This window comes from Pristis pectinata, chromosome 17, assembly GCF_009764475.1.
Source record: "Pristis pectinata isolate sPriPec2 chromosome 17, sPriPec2.1.pri, whole genome shotgun sequence".
NCBI lineage: Eukaryota > Metazoa > Chordata > Chondrichthyes > Rhinopristiformes > Pristidae > Pristis > Pristis pectinata.
Genome location: NC_067421.1, coordinates 4,754,242 through 4,781,242, shown reverse-complemented (window position 1 = coordinate 4,781,242; position 27,001 = coordinate 4,754,242). Strand labels below are relative to the sequence as shown.

General features: G+C 43.7%; 1 protein-coding gene across 3 annotated transcripts in view; it reads right to left on the bottom strand.

The window, feature by feature from the left end:
- Positions 1–27,001, bottom strand: part of si:dkey-91m11.5 (PH_BCR_vertebrate and RhoGAP_Bcr domain-containing protein) — a 362,049-nt gene that overhangs the window by 152,399 nt on the left and 182,649 nt on the right. For all 3 annotated transcript variants that reach the window (XM_052032051.1, XM_052032049.1, XM_052032050.1), the window contains exon 9: positions 4,046–4,167. In XM_052032051.1, coding sequence (XP_051888011.1) covers positions 4,046–4,167 — 122 coding nt within the window. The remainder of the gene's footprint in view (positions 1–4,045; positions 4,168–27,001) is intronic.

Sequence of the window (27,001 nt, the reverse complement as noted above, 5' to 3'; positions counted from 1 at the left end):
CATACTGTTCTGTGTTCTACAGCACACTGGGAGTTAGGCCATATAAAGAATTGGATCTTTTGAACCTGGTGCTCATGAAGGGACCTTCTCTACATTAGAGACCAAGCAGAGACTAAGTGACTGTTTTGTGGAGCAACAGCACTTTGTCCGCAACAGCCGACTTGAGTTTCCGGTTGCATGTCATTTCAATTCCTCCTCCATATGGTACACCTGCCTTCATCAGTTGGGGCATGGAGTATAAAAGTAAATTGGTTTGTTATTGTCACGTACTGAGGTGCAGTGAAAAACTTTCACATGCCATCCATACAGATCATTTTAGTACAAGAGTGCATTGAGGCAGTGCAAGGGAAAACAATAACAATGCAGAATAGTGTTACAGTTACAGAATAAACATTGTTACTAATCCTTAGTTATAGAAGTTGCATTTAAGAGTAGAAGGATTATAAGAGAAGTAATGAGTAGATTGGCAGAGAGTCGCCACACTCCTTCCTCATTGGAATTCATTGTGTAGCTGTATAAAAGTTCAGTCAGACAACATTTGGAATAGTGTGTGCAGCTCTGGTTGTTATGCCCTAGGAACAATGTGGAGGATTTGCAGAGGGTGCAGAATAGTTTCACCAGGATGTGGCTTGGACTGGACTGTATTAGCTATGAAGAGAAGTTGGATAAACTTGGATTGTTTTCTCTGGAGTGCTGGATGCTGATGGGTGACTGATAGTTTATAAAATTGAGAGGTGCAGATAGGGTAGATGGTCAGTCTTTTTCCCCAGGGTTGAAATTTTCAAAAACTGGAGGGCATAGGTTTGAGGTGAGGGGAAAGTTTACAAGAGATCTGCAGGACAAGTGTTTTCAAGGAGTGATAGGTGCCTGGAGCCCTCTGCCAGGGGAGGTGGTAGAAGCAGATACAATATCAATGCTTAAGAGGCATTTAGACAGATACATGAATAAGCAGGGAATGGAGGGATATAGACCATGTGGAGGCACATGGGATTAGTTTGGATTGGCATCATAGCACAGACATGGTGGACCGAAGGGCTTGTTCCCATGCTGTACCTTTCTATGTTCTTTAAAGAAACAAACTCAGCTGGGATGGTCTCCTCATAACCATAATTCTCAACTCTGCAACATCCTTGGATCTCCTGATTTGAGGACCTTTTCAGTCTAGCCCTGGTGCAGGGTAATCAACCCAAAACACTGACCATCCCTTTGCCTCCACAGATGCTGCCTGACCTTGTTTTTGTTCTAGATTCCATCTGACATCTATTATGTCCTCAGATCTCCTTGTGCCTCATGCCCTTCCTGTAGAGTGGTGAGCACAGCTGCCAACTACTGTTTTATACAACTCTTGCACAGATACCCAGGTCTGATGTTCAATGCCTCAGCCAATAAAGTAAATATCTTGTATGCCTCCTCAGTCCCCCTAGTTTACTCTCCTGCTACTTTCAGGGATTTATGGACAGTGACTCCAATGTTCTTCCACACTAAAAATATTGCTTGACATTTATTGTGTATTCCTTTGTTTTGTTTGCTCTCACCAAAGATTACCTCACATTCCTCCCAAATGAATTACTTTTGCCAATTTTGTGCTCATCTAAGAAGTCTGCTGATACCAACCTGTAACATCAAACTTTCCTTGTCAGTGTTACCCACTGTGCTATTTGTTATTATTAGCAAACTTATTAATTGTGGTGACATGAGTGCAGATGCTGGAAATCTGGAGCAATGCACAAAGGAGCTGGAGGAACTCAGCAGATCAGGCATCATCTGTTGAGGGAAATAGACAGCTGACGTCTTGGATCGAGACCCTTCATTGGGATAATTGTGACCAATACATTGATACACCTACATTACATTTATGTAGCGTGAAAAGCAAGGGACCTGGTACTGATCCCCATGTATTTAAAAAAAAACAACAACCAAGTGCATCAACCCCCACAGTCAACAAAATTCCCATTAGCCTTTGCTTTCTGCCACTGAACCAAGTTTTTAATCCAACCTATCATATTCCCTTGGGCTTTCACTTTCTTGATCAATCTGCTAAGTGGGACTGTCAAACACCTTATTAAAATTCATGTCCCTACTACTTTTTTTATTGACATTCTATTACCTTGTTTCAAAATTCAATTTAATTGGACACAACCTTTGAAAATCCAACATGACTGTCTTGGTCAATCTGCACCTCTTTGATTCATTTCATCATCCAGAACATATTAACAGCAATATGCCCATTAGTGATTTCAGATCCACTGGCTGGTAATTACTTGGTTTATCTTTTCCTACTTTTTTTAAACATTGGAACCACAACAGGAAATTTCCAGTCTTCTGGCACCATGCCTTTTGGCAAAGAGAACTGGAAAATGACAATCAGTGCCTTAGATATTTACAACTGTGCTTCTTTTGAGGTCATGGCATACATTACACTAATCCCATTTGCCCACATTAGGACTGTATCCTTCTATTCGTCTATTTGTGTCTATTTAAATGCCTCTTAAATATAGTAATTGTACCTGATTCCACCACTTCCTCTGGCAGCATGTTCCAGATATCAACAACTCCTCGTGTGTTAATAATAAAAAAAAAACAAACTTACCCCTCAGGTCCTCTAAAACTCCTTCCCCACCCCCCCCCAGCTTAAATCTGTGCCCCTTGTTTTTGACACCTGTCTCATGGGAATAAGATTTTGACCATCTACCCTCTCTATGCCTCTTAATCTTGCACACCTCTTATCAGGTCACCCCCTCAGCCTCCTCCACTACAGGAGAAACAAGCCCAGCCAATCCAAACTTTCCCATAGCTACAGTCCTCCAATCAAACATCCTGGTGAATCTTCCCTGCCTGCTCCCCAGAACACTGACATCTTTCCTATAGTGTGGTGGCTGGAACTGCACAAGTGTGGCCTAGCTAGTGTTTGGTAAAGTTGCAATAAAACACTCCAATCTTGCATTGTATGTCCTGATCTTTGAAGACAAGCATGCCATATGCTGCCTTTACTATCCTATCAACTTGTGCTGCCACTTTCAGGGAACAGGAAGACCTGTAGATCTCTCTGGTCATCTTATTTCCAAGAGTTCACATTTTCCCTTTTTAATCTCAATGCCCATATCCTTCTGTGAAGACATGCAAAGTATTCATTCAGAAGTAAAGATGTCTTCCCACCTCTACTAAGGCTGTGATTCTGGAATCTATACAGATACTCTTTCCCAATGTACTTACAGAACCTCCCAGATTTTCTTCAGTTTTACCTGCTGCTCTTTTATCGTTCACCTTCTCTGCCTTCCTAATCGCCTTTCTAATTTTATTCCTGCATCTTCTACATTCCTCCAGCTTTCTGTAGTGTGCAGCTGTCGCATTAGTCCTCAACTTCCTTTTTTTTGCTTTATTCTGCATTACCTTTTCCCTCAATATCTGAGGTGTAAGAATTGGGAGAATTATTTGTTCTGGACCCCCCTCTTTGAATTCCTCCTGCTACTGCGACACATATTTACTTGGTATTGAACCAAGCAGACCAAGAACACTCGGGCACAATCCCCTCTATGCTGAACTGACTGATCAGACAGACCATCAACTGTGATGCTACAGATATTTGAGGAAGAGGGAAAAGTGTGCATGCTCTATGTATGAAAACTGTGATAGACTCCACAGAATGGTCTGTTATGTAGGCTCATTCATAAAGGTTGATTAGGTTGGTGAGGTACCATTAGCACCAGTTATGGTGATGTAATTAAGTTACTGGACTATGATCAAAAGACCTGAAGTTTTGATCTGGAGATGAGTCCAAATTCTATCACAGAGCTGGTGAAGTTAAATTCAAGTCACTGTAGAATTAGGATTAGGGTGAAAGGCGAAAAATGAATCATGGAGCAGGGCAATGCATTTTGCACCTTTTGTAGATGGTTACCCTACAGATTCTAGTTCATGTACGGTGTCTGTTTGATGCCAAAGCATTCATGTAAAGTAAAACCAGTTTCAAAGATGAATATTTTGGCCGATTCATGATATTAAAAGAAAATATGAAGTGGCTCACACCAATTTCTGGACTTCTTACCCTGCTATTTGCTTCTTCAGTTTTGCACAAAGAAAGAGGTCACTGAAGAGAAAAACATGTCGAAGTTTCCGAGCACCCTCCACAAGTTCAACCAGAAAGCTGTCCTTTATGAGTTGCCGATGCTGCAAAAAATCAAAGATTTTTAGAAAGAATCTTAGTTTTATTTCTATTTTTCTGGCGTTTAAATAAGTGTTAATTTTAACTTTTTACTTTTATGTAGGGCTTTTAAAAATGTTATTTCTTGGTTTAAAAGTTAGGCTTAATGCATTCCCAGTTAGACACAAAAGACACCTAACATTTAAAAGTGCATTTCAAAAGATTTCTCTGATCCCATGATCTTCCCATGGGTTTAACAGAAACTCACAAGGGATACCCTCAAAACAACAATAATAAACTATGGATATCACAGACGAGAGAAACTAAATAAGGCAAATCCTCAGAGCAAAGGATGATGTGTAGGCTTAATGCTAGTTATTTTTCAAACCAATCTTGATATTGCAAATTAAAACATTCACATACATTTTATTTTCAACTTCAAACCAAAATCAAGAACAACAGTGCAGAAAATTATCATGACTGAGACAAATATGAGATTATAGTTAAGTGACAGCAAATTTTCTTTTAAACAGCTGTAAGCTTGAGAAAAGACGGTGAAAACAATTTATAATCCTGGGATGAACAAGTTAGAGAGGGAATCAATATACTGACCTTTTAGTCATGGGAACCAGATGGGAGGTGTGTGCGCGCACTTGCGTGCATGTTAGAGGTTGCTGTAGGCAGAGGGATAGACGAATACAATTAAGCCCAGACCTGCTAACTCAGCTTGGCACAGACCAGGAATGAAACCTTCAACCTTTTGCCCTCTACGGTGTTAATACTGACATATGCATTTGTCTGCTGGGTAACTTGAACAGCACAATTTTATACTCAAAGATGCGAGCATTACTAGCAAAGCCAAAACTGAAAGGTCACATAAGAGCCTTTGAGAAAGCGATGGAGTCTTTGTTGAACTGGGATTGTGATGAGGGTTTCAACCCAGCAATAATGAAGCATTGGCAATGTATTTCCAAATTAGTATCGGAGGTCAGAGGGGAACTTGGAGCTGGTGATGTTCCTATGCTTGTCCTTCTTTGTGGTGGTCTTGATGTACATTTGATGATCATTTGTCTTGATGTCAGTGGAATTCAGCTCTTCTGCCAATGTTTGAGCCAAGGTTATATTATTGTCTTGGGCCATTTGTGAGCACCTAATCTGCAAGTAAATATTGTTTCTTAACCACAGCATCTTTCATCATTTTGCTAATGACTGATGGTGCACTGGTGGGGTGGTAATCAGCCAAAATGAATCTGAACTCTATTTAGTGGATAGAACATACATTAGCAATTTCCATTTTATCTGCAGATGCCAGTGTGGTGATTATACTGGAACAGCTTGGCAAAAGGCTAGTTCTAAAGCACAAGTATTCAGAACCACAACTGGAATGTTGTTAGTGCTCATGGCCTTCACTGCATTCAATGCTTTTTTTTCTTAATATCAAGTGAAATGCACTGAATTGGCTGAAGTCACAAAAGGTAGCAGCTCGGGGAGGAAGGCAAGAAAATCATACACACAGTGTATCCGGTAGAAGGTTGTTTTAACTGTTTCAGCCTTGTCTTTTGCACCCATGTGTCAGGCTCCAAAATAGTTCAAGTGGATGTGGTTTGATGTAATCTGTTGGTTATGGAATCACTTGGCTCTATATATAGCATAATGCTTCTGCTGTTTTGAATGTATTTATTGCCTGAATTAGAGTATCAGCTACAAGGAGAGGCTGGACAAACTTGGAATGTTTTCTCTAGAACAGTGGAGGCTAAAGGCGATCTGATAGAAATATATAAAATAATGAGAAGCACATACAGTGGGAGTCTTTTTCTCAAGGTGAAAATGTTAGATGCTAGAGGGCATAGTTTTAAGGTGAAAGGTGGAAAGTTTAAAGGAGATTTACAAGGTATATTGTTTTTTTACACAGAGACGGTAGGTTCCTGGAACGCATTGCCAAGGGAAGTGGTGGAAGCAGATATGATAATGCTTAACAGGCATTCAGACAGGCACATGAACAGACAAGGAATTGAGGGTTATAGACCATATGCAGGCAGACATGCAATTTAAATTGGCATCATGGTTGGTACAGACATTGTGGGCTGAAGGGCCTGTTGCTGTGCTGTAGTGTTCTATGTTCACATAGGCCTGGGTTGCAGGTTGGCACTGTTTTAGGTATATATGCCAGGTATGATTCTCTGGCATGCTCTTCTACATTCCTCAAAGAACTGGAGTTCTTAACCTGATACTTTCAGAGAGGAAGATATGCTGGACTGAGGTTCGACTGTTGTGGAATACCACGCTGCTGCTGCTGACAGCCCTGACACCTCATACGTGCTCAATTAGCTGGGTCCTGAACCCATTATGTTTAGCAATTAAGTGTGTTAAATATCTCCGGAGGGACTGTGGTTTGTTCACTCTTACCAGTGACGTAATGGATGGAGATCAGTAGGATGGGGGGGGGGGGGGGGGCCAGAGATCAGTAGGATGGTGAGGGGGGCGGAGATCAGTAGGATGATTCCTTGTCCATTTCTCAAATGACGTGATCCGGAATCAGTGTTGAGATTACCAGGATATCTCTGAACATATAACACTGTTCAAATATCTTTTGTGAGCTTGTCCTGCTGATGAGATACTTGCGGTGATAAGAGGACCTGGAACATCAGCTGGAAGGCATGATTCCACGAATATGACTATGCCGGGTCTCCATTTGTCATAGAGTCACACAGCACAGAAACAGGTCTTTCGGCCCAACTGGTCCATGCTGACCAAGGTGCCCATCCAAGCAAGTCCCATTTGCCCACATTTGGCCCATATCCCTCTAAACCTTTCCTATCCATGTACCTGTCCAAGTGCTTTTGAAATGTTGTTAACCACTTCCTCTGGCAGCTTATTCCATATACAGACGATCGTCTGGGTGAAAAAGTTGCCCCTCGGGGTCCCTATTAAACCTCTCCCCTCTCAAACCTATGCCCTCTAGTTCTTGATTCCCCAACCCTGGGAAAAAGACTGCGCATTCACCCTGTCTATGCCCCTCATGATTTTACACACTTCCATAAGTCACCACTCATTTTCCTATGTGCCAATGAATTAAGTCCTAGCCTGCTCAACCCCTCTCTATAACTCAGTCCCTTGAGTACTGGCAACATCCTTGTAAATCTGCTCTGCACTCTTTCCAGCCTAATGGCATCTTTCCTATAGCAGGGTGACCAAAACCCAACCTAACTTTGCAAATGCGGCCTCACCAATGTCTTGTACAACTGCAACAAAACATCTCAAATTCTATAATCAATGCCCTGACTGATGAAGACCAGTGTGGCAAAAGCCTTTTTCACCACCCTGTCTACCTGGGTTACTTCCAGTTATGTTTTATCATTATTACAGGTCCTCCCTAGGTTAGAAATGCCTGACTTAAGTACATAAGGAGTATTTGGGAGACCGGTGGGATGGACTTGTCAACTGCTACCACATGGGAATTCAGTTCATACCAATATCATTACATCTTACTGAGAAATCTGAATGGTTGAGTGAAACACCCTTGTTTACCCACACATTGCCCTTGGTTGGCTGATGTTTTCATTAAATATATCGCTGGGCAGCCACAGATCTGACTTGCAAATTGTTGGGAAACGAACAGTTTTAAAACTATTTATACAGCACGGTAACAGGCCCTACCAGCCCAATGAGCCCACGCCACCCAATTACCTCCATGTTAACCTACTAACCTGTTTGTCTTTGGAATGTGGGAGGAAACCCATGCAGTCACGGGGAGAATGTACAAACTCCTTACAGCGGTGGGAATTGAACCCTGATTGCTGGTGCTTGTAATAGAATTGCGCTAACTGCTATGCTACCATGCTGCCCAAACGGAACCCTGTTTGTTTTGTCCAACTGTGGTCAGTGAACAATCAACCTGGTCTGGAGTCAGAGTTACATGTAATCCAGGCAAGGTAAAGATGGTAGGCTTCCTTCCCACGAAAATTAGTATTGCAGACCATTTAGTGGTGTCATGGTGAATATTTCACTAGCTTTTCAACTTCAAGTCACAGACTTAACTGAATATTAATCTCAAATGGGTTGTTGGATCTGAGCATATATCTCCAAATCTTTGTCAAAGTCATAGTGTCTTGGAATCATACAGCACAGAAACAGGTCCTATAGTCCACCATGTCCATGCCAACTATTAAATACCTATTTATACTAATCCCATTTACCAGCACTTAGTCCAGAGCCTTCTCTACCTTGTCGATTCAGGTACTCATCCAGATACATTTTGAACGTTGTCAGAAGACGTACATTCACCACCCTCTCAGGAAGTACATTCCAGATTGTAACCATCCACTGGGTGAAAAAAAATCCTCAGAACTCCCTTATTCCTCATCTTAACCTTGTTTTAGATGTCTCTGTTATGAGAAGTTTTTCCACTATCTCATAATTTTTAACAACACTAACCAGTCCCCCCTCAGCCTCCTCCACTCTAAGTACAACAAAATCTAGCCTATCCAGTCTCACCCCAAAACTGAAAGGTTCCATCTCAGACATCATCCCGATAAATCGCTTCTGCACCCTCCCCAGTGCATTCGTGTTGGGACCAGAACTGCATAACTTTGTTGTGGCCTAAGCAAAGTATTATAAAGTTGCCCCATGACCTCCATGCTCTTATATTCTATGCCCTGGATAATGAAGTTCAATATCCCATTTGCTTCTTCACCAGCTTATCTACCTGTGCTACCGCCTTTAGGTATCTATGGACTTGTACTAAATTATTCTTGTGGAGCTCAAAAATAAGAAAGGTGCATTCACTCTGAAGAGCTTATACTGCAGGCTTCCCAATTGCCACTGGGAGAGAGAGGAACAGATATATAAATAGATTATGGAAAGGTGTAAAACCAACAGAGGTGTCGTAGTGGGTGACTTTAACTTGCCCGATATTGACTGGGATTTCCTTAGAGGCTTAAATGGGGCAGAATTTCTTCAGTGGATTCAAGAGGGTTTTTGAAACAGTAGGTGGCGAGTCCAACTAGAGGGAACACACTGAACCTTGTTTTGGGAAATGAGCCTGGACAGATGATTGTCCTTCAGTGGGAGAGCATTTTGTGAACAGTGATCATAACTCCTTAAGTTTTAAGATAGTTATGAATAAGAATAATATGTAGGAAAGTACTAAATTGGGGGAAGGCAACTTATGACATTATTAGACGGGAGGTAGGGGAGTTAATTGGGAGCAGCTGTTATCGGGCAAGTTCACATTTGATACGTGGGAGTTGTTTAAAGACCAGCTGATCGGATGTCAGGACTGGCACACTTAGGAGTAAGGACAAGGATGGCAGAGTAATGGAACCTTGAATGATGTGACAGGTGGTGAACTTAGTCAAAAAGAAAAAGGAAGCATATGCAAGGTTTAGGAAGCTAAAATCAGACAAGGCCCTTGGGGAATACAGAGATAGCAGGAAGGAGCTCAAGCTGCGGATTAGGAAGGATAAAAGTGGCCATGAGATGTCTTTGGCAAATAGGATCCCAAAGTATTTTATACTTGCATTAAGACCAAGAGGATAGGACCACTCAAGGATAAAGGTGGAAGTTTATGCTTGGGGTCAGAGGATGTGGGCGAGGAGCTAAATGAGCAATTTGCATTGGTATTCACCAAGGAGAAAGACATGGAGGAGAGCGAGAGCAGTGTGGGGCATGCTAATATGCAAGGGCATTTTGAGATCAGGAAGGAGCTGAGGCTGGGTCTCTTGAAGAGCATCAAGTGGACAAGTCCCCAGGGCCTGATGGGATCTATCGTAGGTTATTGAAAGAGGCAAGAGAGGAAATTGCTGGGGCCTTGACCAAGATCTGTGTATCCTCACTAACAACAGACAAGGTCCTGGAGGACTGGACAGTAGTCAATGTTGTTCCTTTGTTCATGAAGGAAAATAGGGATAATCCAGGAAATTATAGACCAGTGAGTCTCACATCAGTGATGGGGAAGCTGCTGGAGAGGACTCTTGGGGATAGGATTTGGTAAACCATGGCCTGATTAGGGCCAGTCAACATGGGTTTGTGCAGGTCAGGTCTTACTAGCTTGATTGAGTTTTTTGAGGAGGTGACACACATGATTGATGAGAGTAGAGCTGTGGATGTTGTCTACATGGACTTTAGTCAGGCATTTGACAAGGTCCCTCATGGTAGGCTGATTCAAAAGATTAAGGTGCATGGAATCCATGGTGACATGCTAGTTTGGATTTAGAATTGGCTTGCCCATAGAAGACAGAGGGTAGTGGTGGAGGTGTGTTATTTTGGCTGGAAGTCTGTGACCAGTGGTGTTCTGCAGGGATTGGTGCTGGGGCTTTTGTTGTTTAACTTGGATGAAAATATAGATGGATGGGTTAGTAAATTTGCAGATGACACAAAAGTTGGTGGAGTTGTGAACGGTATAGAGGGCTGTCAAAGGATACGACACAATATAGATATGGGTGGAGAAATGGCAGGAAGAGTTTAATCCAAGCAATTGTGAGGTGCTGGACTTTGGGATGTCTAATGGAAGGGGAAAGTATACAGTTAATGGCAGGACCCTTAACAGCATTGATGAACAGAGGGATCTTGGGGTCCAAGATCACTGAAAGATAAAGATGCATGAGATCCAGGGTGAATTGCAAGTTTGGATTCAGTACTGGCCCATGGAAGACAGGGTGGAAGGCTGTTCTGGCTGGACATCCATGACCAGTAGTGTTCCGCAAGGATTGGTGCTGAGACCTGTTGTTTGTCACATATCAATGTCTTGGATGAAAAGGTAGATAGGTGGGTTAGTAAATTTGCAGATGACACCAAGATTGGTGGAGTTGTGGACAGTGTAAAGGACTATCAAAAAATACAGAGGGATATAGATCAGTTACAGATATGGGCAGAGAAGTGACTATTGAATGATGTAGGTAAATAACTTCTCTTGCAGTCCTCCCAATACAGTCCCCAGGAAAACATGGTCCAAATTCCCCCTGCAATGCTCCAAAAGGGCTGCATGGGAAATGGCATCACATCCATGCAGAAAACAGAAAGGTGACTAATACTGACAAGTGCCTGGACAACTCAGGATAAAGAATACTTTTGACAGTATAGCACTGAGAAAAAATTCAATGCTATTTACTTCAATGCATTTGACCGAGACTTTTTTCGCCTTCTTTCAGGTCGCACTTTGCTAATCTGACTGCTACTGCTTTAATTCTCCAATTTAGTACTGACAAACTGCTACACCTGATAGTACAACACCCATTGTGTTTGATATCTGCTGTAAGCAGCATCATTCCTGAAGAGACAAACTCAGATTAATTAGTCTTGGATTTGAAATGAAAAGGAGTGTTAAAAGCATTCAATTTGTTCCAAAAACTGGTGCAGGCCATGAGCGAAATAGCTAACAACATATTATAAGGATATGCGGGTTACCTGATTTGTAGTTGTAAAACGCTTTTTGTGCAGTAGGAACTCCATTTATGCAAGCAAAGAATAAAATCGGAGTTTATTACGGGGAAAGGTGCACGTAGACAGCACAATCAAAATCACAAACAGGAAAATGCTGCCAACTCAAAGCAAAGTCGTGTAGTAAAAAAAATCTATATTTTCAAGGACCCAAAAACTTCAGCAAATAAACATACAAAGTGATGGACCTCTAATGATCACAGTTATCAAAAACAGTTCTGATGGTATCAGGTTATATTATTTTTATAATAAATAAAGTGTATAAAAATATAAATTTAAGTACCTCCTAATTGCTGAGGTGGTAAACAGAAAGTGTTTGGTCATAGACGAGGTCTAAGGTTCAATTTTTAATCTCATGTCCACAAAATTAGTTCATCTCCACAAGTGGTGATTGCTGGCACCCAGCATCAATGAACGGTGCCAAGTCGAGGTGAAGTTGAATAGTCCACAGGTGACTGTGATGCCTTCACACACACAGCTAATACTCAATGGCCAAATTCGTATGAGAAGCAAACAAAATTCTCCAACTGCTCTCTGACCATTTGATAAAGTAACCTGAAAGCCCAAGGATAGCTTTTATTTGATGTCCTATGTGGTGAAGCATGATGGGGCGATACAGTGCACTGTAGGTAGCGTGGTTGGTTCACTGTTTTAGTGACCGGGTTCTATCCTGACCTTGGGTGTTGCCTGTGTGGAGTTTGCACATTCTCCCTGTGATCTGGTGTGTATCCTCTGGGTGCTCGGGCTGTTTCCCCACATCCCAGAGATGTACAGCTTGTTAGGTTAATTAGCTACTGTAAATTGCGCACAGTGTAGGTGGTTGGCAGGAGGATCAGGGTGAGAGAAGAAATTTCAGTAAAGTAAGTAGAGGAATGGGATTGATGGGTTTGCTCTGAGATCTGGCATAGATTCCTATGTCATACAGAAATATGAAATGAAACCAGTATACCACTAAGTGTGGAAATATGATTGGTAACATGTAATACAAGGAGTGAGATGCATGGTGAATCTGCACTGAACAATGGTTCTCAGAAGTGCATGGTTATATGCTAAATGCACAAGCTGAAATGGTTAATGTGGCTCGGGGAGAGTGACAAATGTCTACAAGGTACATAACAGAAACAAATTCTGAAACAATTAAGATAGAGCCTAGGAAATCTAAGGAGGGTTTAAAAAAAAAATAGGATTCAACAATAAAATTTGGAAGTTTGAGGGTTGTGAAATAACGCTTTGTAATAAGTATTCATGGGACAAATGATTAAACGTACTGAACACAACATAGAACAGTACAGCACAGGAAAAGGCCCTTCAGCCCACCATACCTGTGCCGACCATGATGCCAATCTAAACCAATCCCTTCTGCCTGCATGTGGTTGATATCCCTTCATGCCCTGCCTACTCACATGCCTCCTAAACATTGCCATCATATCTGCTTCTACCACCTCCCCTGGCAGTGTGTTCCAGGCAACTACCCCGCTCTCCATGCAAAACATTTGCCTTGTAAATCTCCTTTCGGCGACCCGGGTTCAATTCTGGCCGCTGTCTGTAAGGAGTTTGTATGTTCTCCCTGTGTCTCTGTGGGTTTCCTCTGGGTGCTCCTGTTTCCTCCCACATTCCAGGACGTCCAGGTTAGGAGCTGTGGACGTTATGCTGGTGCCAGAAGAGTGGTGACACTTGCGGGCTGCCCCGGCACATTTTCAGTAATGCAAAAAGATGCATTTCACTGTGTTTCGATATACATGCGACAAATAAATAAATATCTTCTCTCTTGGCCTACTGTTCTATCCCTTCTCCCATCTGGTTCCATCTGTCCATTATCCCTCCCTTCTCTGCTTCCACTCAGCACCCTCCAGCCTCTAATGACCCCCTCCACTCCCTCATCTGGTTCCATCTGCCAATTTATTTTCTTGTTCCTAATGTTTCCATCTATCACCCACCAGTCTCAAAACTCTTTCCCCCCCCCCCCATCACTTCCTCCAGCTGGTTCTATCTGCCCATCACAACCCACCTCACCTTGTTCCACCGAACACCTACCACCCCACCTCACTCCTTTCTCTCACCTCTTTAAACCGGCACTGATGCAGGGCCTCGACTGGAAACGTTGACCCTCCCCTCTGTTTCCACAAATGCTGCTTGACCCACTGAGCTCATTCAGCAGTTTGTTTTTTTAACGCAGAACATAGAACATACAAGTCCAGGCAACATTCTGGTAAATCTTTTCTGCACTCTTTCTAGTTTAATAACATCTTTCCTGGGACAGGGTGACCAAAACTGTACACAATGCTCCAAGTGCAGCCTCACCATGTCTTATGTAACTGCAACATAACTTCCCAACTCCTAGACCCAGTGCCCTGACTGATGAAGGCCAACGTGCCAAATGCTGCCTTCACCACTTTCAGTGAACTATGCTCGTGCACTCCTAGATCCCCTCTGCTCCATAACACTCCCTAGGACCCTACCATTCACTGTATAGGTCCTACCTTAGTCTGATCTCCCAAAATGCAATACCTCACATTTATCTGGATTGAAAGCCATTTGCCAACATACCTAGCTGGTCAAGATACCCCTGTAATTGTTCATATCCTTCTATACTATCTACAACACCATCTATTTTAGTATCATCTCAGACTTACTAACTATTCCTTGTACATTCACATTCAAATCGTTTATATAAATTACGAACAACAAAAGTCCCAGCATTGACCCCTGTGGCACACCACTAGACACAGGCCTCCAGTCCGAGAAACAACCCTTGACCATCACCCTCTGCTACCTACCACTGAGCCAACTATGAATCCAATCCGTTATCTCCCCCTGGATCCCATGCTATCTAACCTTCCAGACTAGCCTGCCATGAGGGACCTCGTCAAATGCCTTGCTGAAGTTCATACAGACAACATCCACTGCCCTACCCTCATCTAACCTCTTGGTTACCTCGAAGAACCCCAAGAAATTTGTCAGATATGACTTTCCACACACACAGCAATGCTGACTGTCCTGAATCAGACCCTTTCTCTCCAAGTGCTGGTTGATCTTGTACCTCAGAATCTCCTCTAGCAATTTACCCACCACCAATGTCAGAGTCACTGGCCTGTAGTTTCTTGGCTTGTTTTTGCGACCTTTTTAAAACAATGGTTCCACATTACTCTCCAGTCCTCTGGAACCTCACCTGTGACCAGAAATGAAGCAGGAATCTCCGCAAGGGCCTTCGCAATTTCTTCTCTAGCTTCCCACAAAGTCTGAGAATGCACCAGGTCACGCCTTGGGGATTTAAGTTTCTTAATGCCCTTTAAGGCCTCCAATACCTCCTCCCTACTAAATTCATATGTGATCCCAGACAACACTACTCATTTCCCCTATTTCTTTAGCTTCCATCGTTTTCTCCACAGTAAAAGCTAAAGAGAAATATTCATTAAAAATCTCACGCACTTTCTTTGGTCCCACACACCATGACGGCCATGTTGATCTTTAAGGCGACCTACTCTCTCCCTGGCTACCCTCTTACTCTTAATATACCAAGAGAATCTCTTGCAATTTACTTCACTTTGCCTGCCAGATTTTTCTCATCTTTTTGGCCTCCTAACTTCCCTCTTAAGTGCACTCCTACACTTCTTGTAGTCCTCAAGAGATTCACTAGCTCCCAATTGTATGCCTCCCTCTTTTTCTTAACCAGAGCCTCAATATCTCTCATCAACCAGGGTTCCTGAAACCTGCCAGACTTGCCCTTCACCCTAACAGGAACATGCAGGCACCACTCTTGACACCACACTTTTAAAGGCTTCCCACTTGGCAGACGTTCCTTTCCCTGCAAACAATCTTGCCCAATCAACCACTGTAAGCACCCATCTAATGGCTTCAAAATTTGCTCTGCCCCAGTTTAGGACCTTAACCTGTGAACCGGTCATTTCCTTCTCCATAACTATTTTAAAATTAATAGAATTATGGTCACTGGACCCAAAGTGCTCTCTAACATACATTTCTACTATGGAGGCAGGTGGTGGGGGAGGTCTCTGTCGTATAACCCCATCAGAGTGATTACGCCTTTCTTATTTTTGAGTTCTACCCAGAAAGACTCAGTGCATGAGCTCTCCATTTATGCCCCCTCTGAATGCAGCTCTAATAATGTCCCTGATTAGGAGTGCAACTACCACCCCCTCCCCCACCCCCTGCCCTTTTACCTCCCCCTCTATCCTTCCTAAAACATTGAAACCCTGGAACATTAGGCATTCCAGTTCTGTCCCACTCTCAACCAAGTCTATGTAATGGCCACAACATCATAGTTCCATGCACTGATCCATGCTCTAAGTTCATCTCCCTTACCCTTAATACTCCTAGCATTAAAATAAACACACTTCAACTAATCCATCCCATCATGTCTATTACTTTGCTCCCGCCCATCCTTCCTTGCAGACTTACTGGTCATGACATCTACCGTCCTCTCAATCTCTCCACTTTCTGACCTGTTCTCTGGTTCCCATCCCCCTGCCAAACTAGGTTAAACCCTCCCAAGTAGCACCAGCAAACCTCCTGGCCAGGATATTGGTTCCCCTCCAGTTTAGGTGCAACCCATCCCTCTTGTACAGGTCATCCCTGCCCCACAAGAGGTTCCACTGATCCAAGAACCTGAAACCCTGCCCCCTGCACCAGTTCCTCAGCCACACATTCATCTGTTCTATTCCTGCCTTGACTAGCATGTGGCATCGGGAGTAATCCAGAAATTACTGTCTTTGGGCTCCTGTTTCTCAGCCTCTTTCCTAACTCCCTGTACTCACTGCACAGGACCTCTTCCCCCTTTCTACCTATGCTGTCGGTGCCAATGTGAATATTCTGCAGCTGCTCTGAGACATCCTCGACCTGACACCCGAGAGGCAACACACCATCCTGGCTTCTATCATGGCCACAGAATCTCCTGTCTGTCCCCCTAACTATCAAGTCTCCTTTCACTACTAATCTGCCTGACTTTACCCTTCCCTGCAGAGTCTCAGAGCCCATCACAGTGCCACTGACCTGGCTGCTGCTGCTATGCCCTGATAGGTCATCCTCCCCCCCCCAGCAGTATCCAAAGGGGTAGACTTATTATTGAGAGGAAAGGCCACAGTGGAATCCTGCAGTCTGCCTGCTCCCTCTACCCTTCCTGGTGGTCACCCAACTATCTTCTGCCTGCAGCTTAGGTATGACACCTCACTAAATCTCTGTCTATGATGCTCTAAGTATGTCCACCTCCAGTCCAATACTGACAGTCTCCCTGATCTCGCACATCCTGCAGGAGGAGCATCCCACAACATCTGCAGACTCTTGTGATTCCTTTAAACTTTCCCCCTCTCACAAACCTATTCCCTCCAGTATTTAACATTACCACCCTGGAAAAAAGATCCCGCTCCCACCCTTTCCACCTGTCCTTCACGCCCACACTCCTTCCACTGGCTTCCCTCTCCCACTATTCCCCTTTGCCCTCCTCACCTCCCTCCCTTTATTCCAGGCTCCACCTTTCTATCATCTTCAGCCTTTTGTCACTTCCTCCGATCACCTCCTAGCTTCTGATGCTATTCCCACTCTCCCTTCCTCCATGTGCCCATCATCCCCCCTCACCTGGGGAATGAAGCAGGGAAAGTGGATGCAGAGTCAGTGGGCGAGCACTTCGGGGGTGGTGACCATGACTCAGCAAGTTTCAGATTAGCTGCAGAAAGGGATAAGGATAGCTGGACATTAAGTGTGTGAATTGGGGCAAGGCCCCAATTATTATCATCAGAAAGTACCTGACAAATATAGATTGGGAGCAGCTACTTGCAGGTGAATCTACACTTGGGAATAGAGAAGCCATTATAAGTCAAATGTGGGAGTTCAGGGCCAGTATTTCCCTGTAAGTTTGAACAAGAACCCCAAATGTCAAGGAATATCAAGGGTGTGATAAAGAGTAAAAAGGTAGCATATGGCAGATATAGAGCAATTAAAATAGGGAAGGCCCTTCAGGTGTGTAGAAAGTTCACAGGGATGCTTAGAAAAGAAATCAGGAGGGCAAACAGGAGATAGGAACGTTTATAAGTATATTTAGAGCAAGAGGACAACCAGAGAAGGATGGGGGCTCATTTGGGACAAAAGGGGCAATCTGTCTGTGGAGTTAGAGGATGGGCAAGGTCTTATGTGAATATTCTTCATCTGTATTCACAAAAGAAAAGGACATTGTGGTTGGTGATTTCAGATGCCAGAACATGTTAAGATTAAAAGGTATTAGACATTTTAGCAGGCATAAAGATGAATAAATCCCCAGAACCTGAGGAGATGTATCCCATGCTGCTTGTGGGAGGCAAGGGAGGAGATTGCTGGGGCCCTGACAGAAATTTATAAATCTTTGCTGGCCACAGATGAGGTGCCAGATGTCTGGAGGACAGCAAGTGTGGTATGTTTATTCAAGAAGGGCAGCAGAGAAGCTAGTTAAATGCAGACCGATGAAACTAATGTCAACGTGGAGAAATCAGAGTCAGAGAGAGATACATCCCTTGAGCGCAGGAATCTGTGCTGTCCATCATAAGATAAGATCTTTATTAGTCACATGTATATCGAAACACATACATTTTTTGCGTAGTGATTTTTGGGGGGCAGCCCGCAAGTGTCGCCATGCTTCCGGCGCCAACACAGCATGCCCATAACTTCCTAGCCTGTAGGTCTTTAGAATGTGGGAGGAAACCCGAGCACCCGGAGGAAACCCACACAGACACGGGGAGAATGTACAAACTCCTTACAGACAGTGGCTGGATTCGAACCCGGGTTGCTGGTGCTGTAAAGCATTATGCTAACCACTATGCTACTGTGCCTGCTACATGCACCCATTTACACTGATCCTACTCTCATCCATGTTGTTTTCATCACATTGTGCCCAGTTGCAGCTCCTGACAGACCGCGTTGAAGAACTGGAGCCGGAGTTGGAATTACTCAGGAACATCTGGGATCTTGAGAGTATTTTGGATACTTTTGGGGGGGGGATGACAATTCAGGAGAAAGCAGCAGCGGGCAAGTGAGTGGCACCAGGACTGGCTCTGAGGCTTAGCAGGGAAGGGTGAAGGCACAAAGGACTATAGTGATAGCAGATTCGATAGTTTGGGGGGGGGGGGGTTCTGTAGCTGAGAAAGAGATGCCAGGATGGTATTTTGCTCTGGATTACTCCCTGTGCCATGAGCTTGTGAGGGTAAGAATAGGAGGATATGGCAGATGAACATGTGGCTGAAGAGTTGGTGCAGGGGACAGGGATTCAGATTTTTGGACTATTGGAATGTCTTCTGGGGCAGAGGTGACCAATACAAGAGAACAGGTTGCACCTGAACTGGAGGGTGAACAATATCGTGGCAGGCAAATTTGCTAGTGCTATTAGGGAGGGTTTAAGCTAGATTTGCCAGGGAGTGGGATCCAAAGCAGAAGTGAGGCAGACGGGAGGCTGGAAGTTGATATGGAATTTTTGAAACTAATGATCCCAAGGCATTCTCTACAAACATCAAGAGCAAGAGGATAACTAGGGAGAAGGATAAAGGAGGGAAAATAAGCTTGGAGGCAGAGGATGTGGGTGAGGTCCTAAGTTAGTACTTTGCATTGGTATTTACCAAGGAGAAGGATGTAGAAGATAGTGAGATCAGTGTGGAGTGTAGTAATATGGTAGAGCATTTTGAGATAAAGAAAGATGTAGTGTTGGGTCTCTTAAAAAAATGGATAAGTCCCCAGGGCCCGATGGGATATACCTCAGGTTTTGGAGAGGCAAGAGATGAGATTGCTGGGGCCTTGACTAAGATCTCCAGCCACAGGCCTGGAGGACTGGTGAGTAGCTAATGTTGTTCCGTTATTCAACAAGGGATGGGATATTCTTGGAAACCATAGTGTCTTACTAATGTGTCTCATGTCAGTGGGAGGAAGCTATTGGAGAGGATTCTTCGGGATAGGATTTATGAGTATTTGGAAAAGCATGGCCTAATTAGGGACAGTCAGCATGGCTCTGTGTGGGGAAGGTCACGTCTGTCTTGATTGAGTTTTTTGAGGAGGTGATTGATGAAGGTAGAGCTGTGGATGTTGTCTACATGTAATTTAGTAAGGCATTCCACAAGGTCCCTCATGGTAGGCTCATCCACAAGATTAAGATGCATGGTGACTTGGCCGTCTGAATTCAGAATTGGCTTGCCCATAGCAGACCGTGGGTAATGGTCGATGGGACTTATTCACACCACATGTTCGTGACTGGTGGTGTTCCACAGGGATCCGTACTGGAACCTCTACTGTTTGTGATTATATATAAATGACTTGAATGAAAACGTAGATTAGTTAGTTAGTAAGTTTGCAGATGACACAAAGATTGGTGGTGTTGTGGACAGAGTAGAAGGTTGCCAAAGGATACAGCAAAATATAGATCGCTTGCAGATACGGGCAGAGAAATGGCAGATGGGAGTTTAATCTGGCCAAGTGTAGGGTGATCTTTGGGCAATAAAATGCAAAGGCTAAATATATAGTTAACAGCAGGAACATTAACAGTGTTGATATGCAGAGGGATTTCTTGGGGTCCAAGGAGTATTAAAAGTAAGGACGACAACGTTAGAACATGTGGCAATTACAGAGACCTGGTTGAGAGAGGGACAGGACTGGCTGCTTAGTGTTCCAGGGTTTCGATGTTTTAGAGGAGACGGAGGGAAGTAAAAGAGGGGGAGGGGTTGCATTACCAGTCAGGGACAATATCAAAGCTGCACTTAGAGGGAAGAAATGGAGGGCTCATCGACTGATTCTATATAGGTAGAACTCAAAAATAAGAAAGGTGCCATCGCTATGATGGGTTTATATTATATAGACTCCCAAATGGCCATAAGGACACTAAGGAGCAGATATGCAGGCAGATGATGGAAAAGAGCAAATATAACAGGTCCCTCATGTCTGGGAACTCCTTGATGCAAAAGGTTTAGATGGGGCAGAACTTGTTGGATGTTTCCAAGAGGATTTCTCAAAGCAGTATGTGGTTTGTCCAACAAGAGGGGAGACTATACTGGATCTTGTACTGGGGCATGAGCCTGGCCAGGTGAATGACCTTCCAGTGGATGAATACTTGGGAAATAGTAATCACAACTCCTTAAGCTTTAAGATAGCTATGAATAAGTATGGACCTTGCAAGGCAGTATTAAATTGGGGCAGGGCAAATGATTAGGGCATCAGACAGGAGCTAGGGAGAGTTAAGTGGGAAGAGTTGTTTTTGGGCAAATCCACATCTGACATATGGAGGTTGTTTAAAGACCAGCTGCACAGAGTTCAAGACTGGCTATAAGAGGAAAGGACAAGGATAGCAAGGTACGGGAACCTTGGATGATGAAAGAGGTCGTTAATTTAGTCAGGAAGAAGGAGGAAGCATATGTAAGGCTTAGGAAGCTAGAAATGAACAGGGCACTTAAGCACTATAAAGGAGACAGAAAGGAACTCAAGAAGGGACTTAGAGTTAGAAGGGATCACGAAAAGCCCTTGGTGAGGATTAAAGAGAATCCCAAGGCATTCTACACATACACCACGAGGATAACTAGGTAGAAGGTAGGACCACTCAGTATAAAGGAGAGAACTTGTGCTTAAAAGGTGGAAGATGTGGGTGTGGTTCTAAATTAGTACTTTATCAGTATTTACCGAGGAGAAGGGTGTAGAGGATAGTGAGACCAGAGTGGAGCATGCTAAGATGCTGGAGCATTTCAAGATTAGGAAAGAGGCAGTGTTAGGACTCTTGAAAAACAGTAAGGTGGATGGACTGATGGGACCCAGGGCCTGATAGGATATACCCCAGGTTATTGAGAGAGGTGAGAAATGGGATTGCTGGGGCCTTGACCAAGATCTTTGTATTTTTGGTAGCCACAGGGGTGATGCTGGAGGACTGGCCAGTAGCTAATGTTGTTCCTTTGTTCAAGAAGGGAAATAGGGATAATTCTGGAAATTATACACCGGTGAGTTTCACACCACTGGTAGGGAAACTATTGGAGAGGATTCTTAAGGATAGAATTTATGGGCATTTGGAGAAGCATGGTCTAATTAGGGTCAGTCAGTATGGCTTTGTGTGGGGTAGGTCACGTCTGGCTAATGTGAAGGCAGAGGGTAGTGGTGGATGGCTCTTATTCTGGATGGAGGTCTGTGACTAGTGGTGTTCCACAGAGATCTGTATTGGGACCACTGTTGTTTGTCATATACACAAATGATCTGGATGAAGATGTAGTAGGGTGGGTGGGTAAGTTTCCAAATGACACAAGGATTGGTGGCGTTGTGGATTGCATAGAAGATTGCCAAAGGATACAGCAGGATATAGATCAGTTGCAGAAATGAGCAGAGAAGTGGCCGATAGAGTTTAATCTGGGCAGTGTGACGTGCTGCACTTTGGGAGATCCAACATAAAGGGAGAGTACACGGTAAATGGCAGAATCCTTAACAGTGTTGATGAACAGAGGGTTCTTGGGGTCCAGGTACATGATTCCCTAAAAATAGCCACACAGATTGATAGGGTGCTAAAGAAGGTGTATGGCATGCTGTAAGTTCAAGAGCCAAGAAGTTAATTACAGCTTTATACAACTCGGGTTAGGCCACATTTAGAGTACTGCATTCAATTCTGGTCACTTCATTACAGGAAGGATGTGGAGGTTTTGGAAAGGGTGCAGAAGAGGTTTACAGGATGCTGCCTGGAGGGCATGTGCTATGAGGAGAGGTTGGACAAACTTGGTTTTTTCTTCTCTGGAGTGGCAGAGGCTGAGGGGAGATTTGATCCAAGTTTATAAGATCATGCGAGGCATAGATAGACAGCCAACATCTTTTTCCCAAGGTTGGAATGTCTAGTACCAGAGGGCATGTATTTAAGTTGAGAGGGGGCAAGTACAAAGGAGATGTACGACACAAGTTTTCTTTACACAGAGAGTGGTTGGGGCATGGAATGCATTGCCAGGGGTAGTGGTGGAGGCAAGTATGACAGAGGCATTTAAGAGGCTCTTAAGATAGGCACACAAATATTCAGAGAATTGAGGGATATGGACCATGTGCAGGTAGAACGGAACAGGTGCCATTTGGTAAACTAGTTTGGCACAACTGTGGGCCGAAGGGCCTGTTCCTATATTGTACTGTGCTATGTTCTATCTCACAACATAATAAATCTCCAGTACTACATGGAGCACATTAACCACAATCTTCCAATGGAGATGCTACCAAAGAACCAAGTGGGTAATTAAGCAACTGTCATTTTAAACTACAGAACTCTCTCAAAATTCCTTGATCAAATGACAAATTGCCACTTTGTTATAGAGCCAGAGAGTCATACAGCATGGTAATGGGCCCTTTGGCCTAACTGGTCCATGCCGACCAAGATTCCCATCTAAGCTAGTCCCATCTGCCTGCGTTTGGCCCATATCCCTCTAAGCCTTTCCTATCCATGTACCTGTCCAAGTGCCTCTTAAATGTTGTTAATGTACCTGCCCCAAGCACTTCCTCTGGCAGCTCGTTCCATACAAAAGACTGTGTGGGTTCACCCTATCTATGTTGCTCATGATTTTATACATCTGTAAGATCACCTCTCATTCTCCTACGCTCCTACCTGCGCAACTCTCTCCATAACTCAGTCCCTTGAGTCCCGGCAACATACTTGTAAATCTCTGCATTCTTTTCAGCTTAATGGCATCTTTCCTATAGCAGGGTGACCAAAACTGAATACAATATTCCAAGTGCAGCCTCACCAACATCTTGTTATATTTTTTCCTTTGAAAACTCTGGAAGAATATAAAATGGTGTGACCCTCTCAAACCTTTCATTGTCAATTTCCCATCTCACCAATGCTCCAAAACTACAACTATAGTCTCTTGGAGCATGGTTTTACTAATCATGATATGAGTGCAAAATGGTTTATTCACAAAAAACAATTAATCATTTCTCTAAACCTGGAAGCAAAGATAGAAAATGGAAATGCACAGCAGGTTGAGCAGCATCTGTTTGGTGGATAGATGTGCTGTTCAGATCTCTGAGGTCAAGAAACAGCCTGTGAGAATGGCACCTCAATAATCCCAAATGTAAACAGTTTTCCAGCATTTTGTTAATTCATATATTTATCAATAGAAAATACTCTTACATTCAAAGACAAGTGCCTCTACGTTTTCCTCCATTATTATGAATGCTGAGAAAATTAAATTTGATTTCACCTACTGCAGGAAGGCATGGCGTGTTCTCGCCCTCCTTAATTCTGTGGTTCCCTAGTTCACTACTTCCTATATGTGTGTGATTTTGTTTTTATTCTCTCCTCTGGCATGCTGATCACTGTTTCTGATGTGTGGTCCCACTGACTTCGCCATTAGAGCTTCCTGTTTCTCATCTGTCTTTGTGCCTGGGTTTAAGTCAATCTACGGTTTTATATTAATTAACAGCTAGTACGATATGTTCATATTTTCATTGATTTAATCTTTGTTTTTCAGGGTAAGTAATGACAACATTTTGACTTGGCATAGAAATAAAGTAGGAGTAACAGCATTTTTTAGTTGGATCTGCATCAAGTGAATCCACCCTTCCTGAAATGCTAATCATCTGGTGATTAAACTGCTCTTCTACCACTGAGAGTATTTACTGAAACATAGCAACATGTCAAATGCAGATAATTATAGATACATACACAGACAGCTAGTAAACAAGAAAATTCCAGTCTGGGTGTACCAAAGAACAGGAAAGCAAGATTTTTTAAAAACTATTTGTACATCCAAGTCTGATGTCAAAGTCAGCCTCTAGTAAGAAAACTGGCAAAAGGTATTAGATATAGTATTAGGTAACGAACTGGGTCAGGTGACAGATCTCTCGGTGCGTGAGCATTTGGGGGACAGTGACCACCGCTCCTTAACCTTTAGCATTGTCATGGACAAGGATAGGAGCAAAGAGGACAGGAAGATATTTAATTGGGGAAGGGCAAATTATGAGGCTATAAGGCTAGAACTTGCGAGAGTAAATTGGGATGAAATTTTTGAAGGGAAATGAACTATGGGGATGTGGTCGTTGTTCAGAGATATCTTGCAGGACATTAGGGATAAATTTGTCCTGATGAGGCAGAGAAAGAATGGCAGGGTGAAGGAACCGTGAGTGACAAGAGAGGTGGAACAACTAGTTAGGAAGAAGAAGGCAGCATAGATAAGGTGTAAGCAGCAAGGATCAGACAGGGCTTGTGAGGAATATAGCCTAGCAAGGAAGGAACTTAAGAAGGGGCTGAGGAGAGCGAGAAGGGGACATGAAAAGGCCTTGGTGAGTAGGGTTAAGGAAAATCCCAAGGCTTTTCTCACTTATGTGAAGAGCAGAAGGATGACGAGAGTAAAGGTAGGTCTGATTAGAGAGAAAGGTGGGAAGATGTGCCTGGAAGGTGTGGGTGAGGTTCTCAATGAATACTTCTCTTCAGTATTCACCAAGGAGAGGGGCCTTGATGATGCTGAGGACAGTGTTGGTAAGGTTAATGTTCTAGAGCGTGTAGATATCACGAGAGAGGATGTGTTGGGAGCTGTTAGAAAATATTAGGACAGATAAGTCCCCAGGGCCTGATGGAATATTCCCCAGGCTGCTCCGCGAGGCGAGGGAGGAGATTGCTGAACCGTTGGTTAGGATCACTGAGTCCTTGTTGTCCACAGGAATGGTACCGGAGGATTGGAGGGTGGCAAATGTTGTCCCCTTATTCAAAAAAGGTAGTAGGGATAGTCCAGGGAATTTACAGACCAGTGAGCCTTACGTCTGTGGTGGGCAAGCTGTTGAAAAGGATTCTTAGAGATAGGATCTATGAGCATTTAGAGAATCATGGACTGATTAGGGACAGCCAGCATGGCTTTGTGAAGGGAAGATCATGTCTCAAAAGCCTGATAGGATTCTTTGAGAAGGTGACCAGGAAGATTGATGAGGGTAGTGCAGTAGATGTGGTCTACATGGATTTTAGTAAGGCATTTGACAAGGTTCCACATGGTAGACTTCTTCAGAAGGTCAGAGGGCATGGGATCCAGGAAGGCTTGGCCGTGTGGATTCAAAATTGGCTTGCCTGTAGAAAGCAGAGGGTTGTGGTGGAGGGAGTGCATTCAGATTGGAGGGCTGTGACTAGCAGTGTCCCACAAGGATCAGTTCTGGGACCTCTACTTTTCGTGATATTTATTAATGACTTGGATGAGGGGGTAGAAGGGTTGGTTAGCAAGTCTGCAGACGACACAAAGGTCAGTGGTATTGAGGACAGTGTGGAGGACTGTCGAAGATTGCAGACGGATATTGTTGGGATGCAGAGCTGGGCTGAGGAGTGGCAGATGGAGTTCAATCTGGAGACGTGTGAGGTGGTACTCTTTGGAAGGACAAACTCCAAAGCGGAGTATGAGGTTAATGGCAGGATTCTGGGTAGTGTGGAGGAGCAGAGGGATCTGGGGGTTCATATCCACAGATCCCTGAAAGTTGCCTCACAGGTGGATAGGGTAGTTAAGAAAGCTTATGGGATGTTAGCTTTCATAAGTCGTGGGATCGAGTTTGAGAGCCGCGAGGTAATGATGCAGCTTTACAAAACTCTGGTTAGACCACAGAGTACTGTGTCCAGTTCTGGTTGTCTCATTATAGGAAGGATGTGGAAGTGTTGGAAAGGGTTCAGAGGAGATTTACCAGGATGCTGCCTGGTTTGGAGAGTATGGCTTATGAGGAGAGACGAAGGGAGCTAGGGTTTTACTCTTTGGAGAGGAGGAAGATGAGGGGAGACATGATAGAGGAATAGATAGAGTGGACAGCCAGCGCCTCTTTCCCAGGGCACCAGTGCTCTATACAAGAGGGCATGGCTTTAAAGTAATGGGTGGGAAGTTCTCCCTTGGAGATATCAGAGGGAGGTTTTTTACCCAGAAAGTGGTTGGATCATGGAATGCACTGCCTGGGGTGGTGGTGGAGGCAGGTACGTTAGTCAAATTCAAGAGATTGCTAGATAAGCATATGGAGGAATTTACAATAGGGTAATATGTGGGAGGAAAGGGTTAGATAGTCTTAGGCGTGGTTTGAAGGTTGGCACAACATGGTGGGCCGAAGGGCCTGTATTGTGCTGTACTGTTCTATGGTTACTGCTTCTGTGTGAAAAGTTTAAAGGTTTTGAATTCAGTGACTGTCCAGAACAATACTTCAAACTACAAACATATGAAACTGGAGCAGAAATCGGCCACTTAACTCAGTTATGCCTGCTCTGCCATTCCAGAAGGTCACAGCTGATCTCTTATCTCAGTGCCACTTTCCTGCATAACTCAATATCCATTAATATCTTAAAAAAACTATTGACTTCTTTCTTGAATATGCTCAGTGACTGAACCTACACAATCCTCCTGTGAATTCCAAAAGATCACTGCCCTGTGGGTGAATAGATTTCTTTTCAATCCTGACCCGAATGTCAAACCCTTATTTTGAGAGTACAACCCTTGTTTTAGG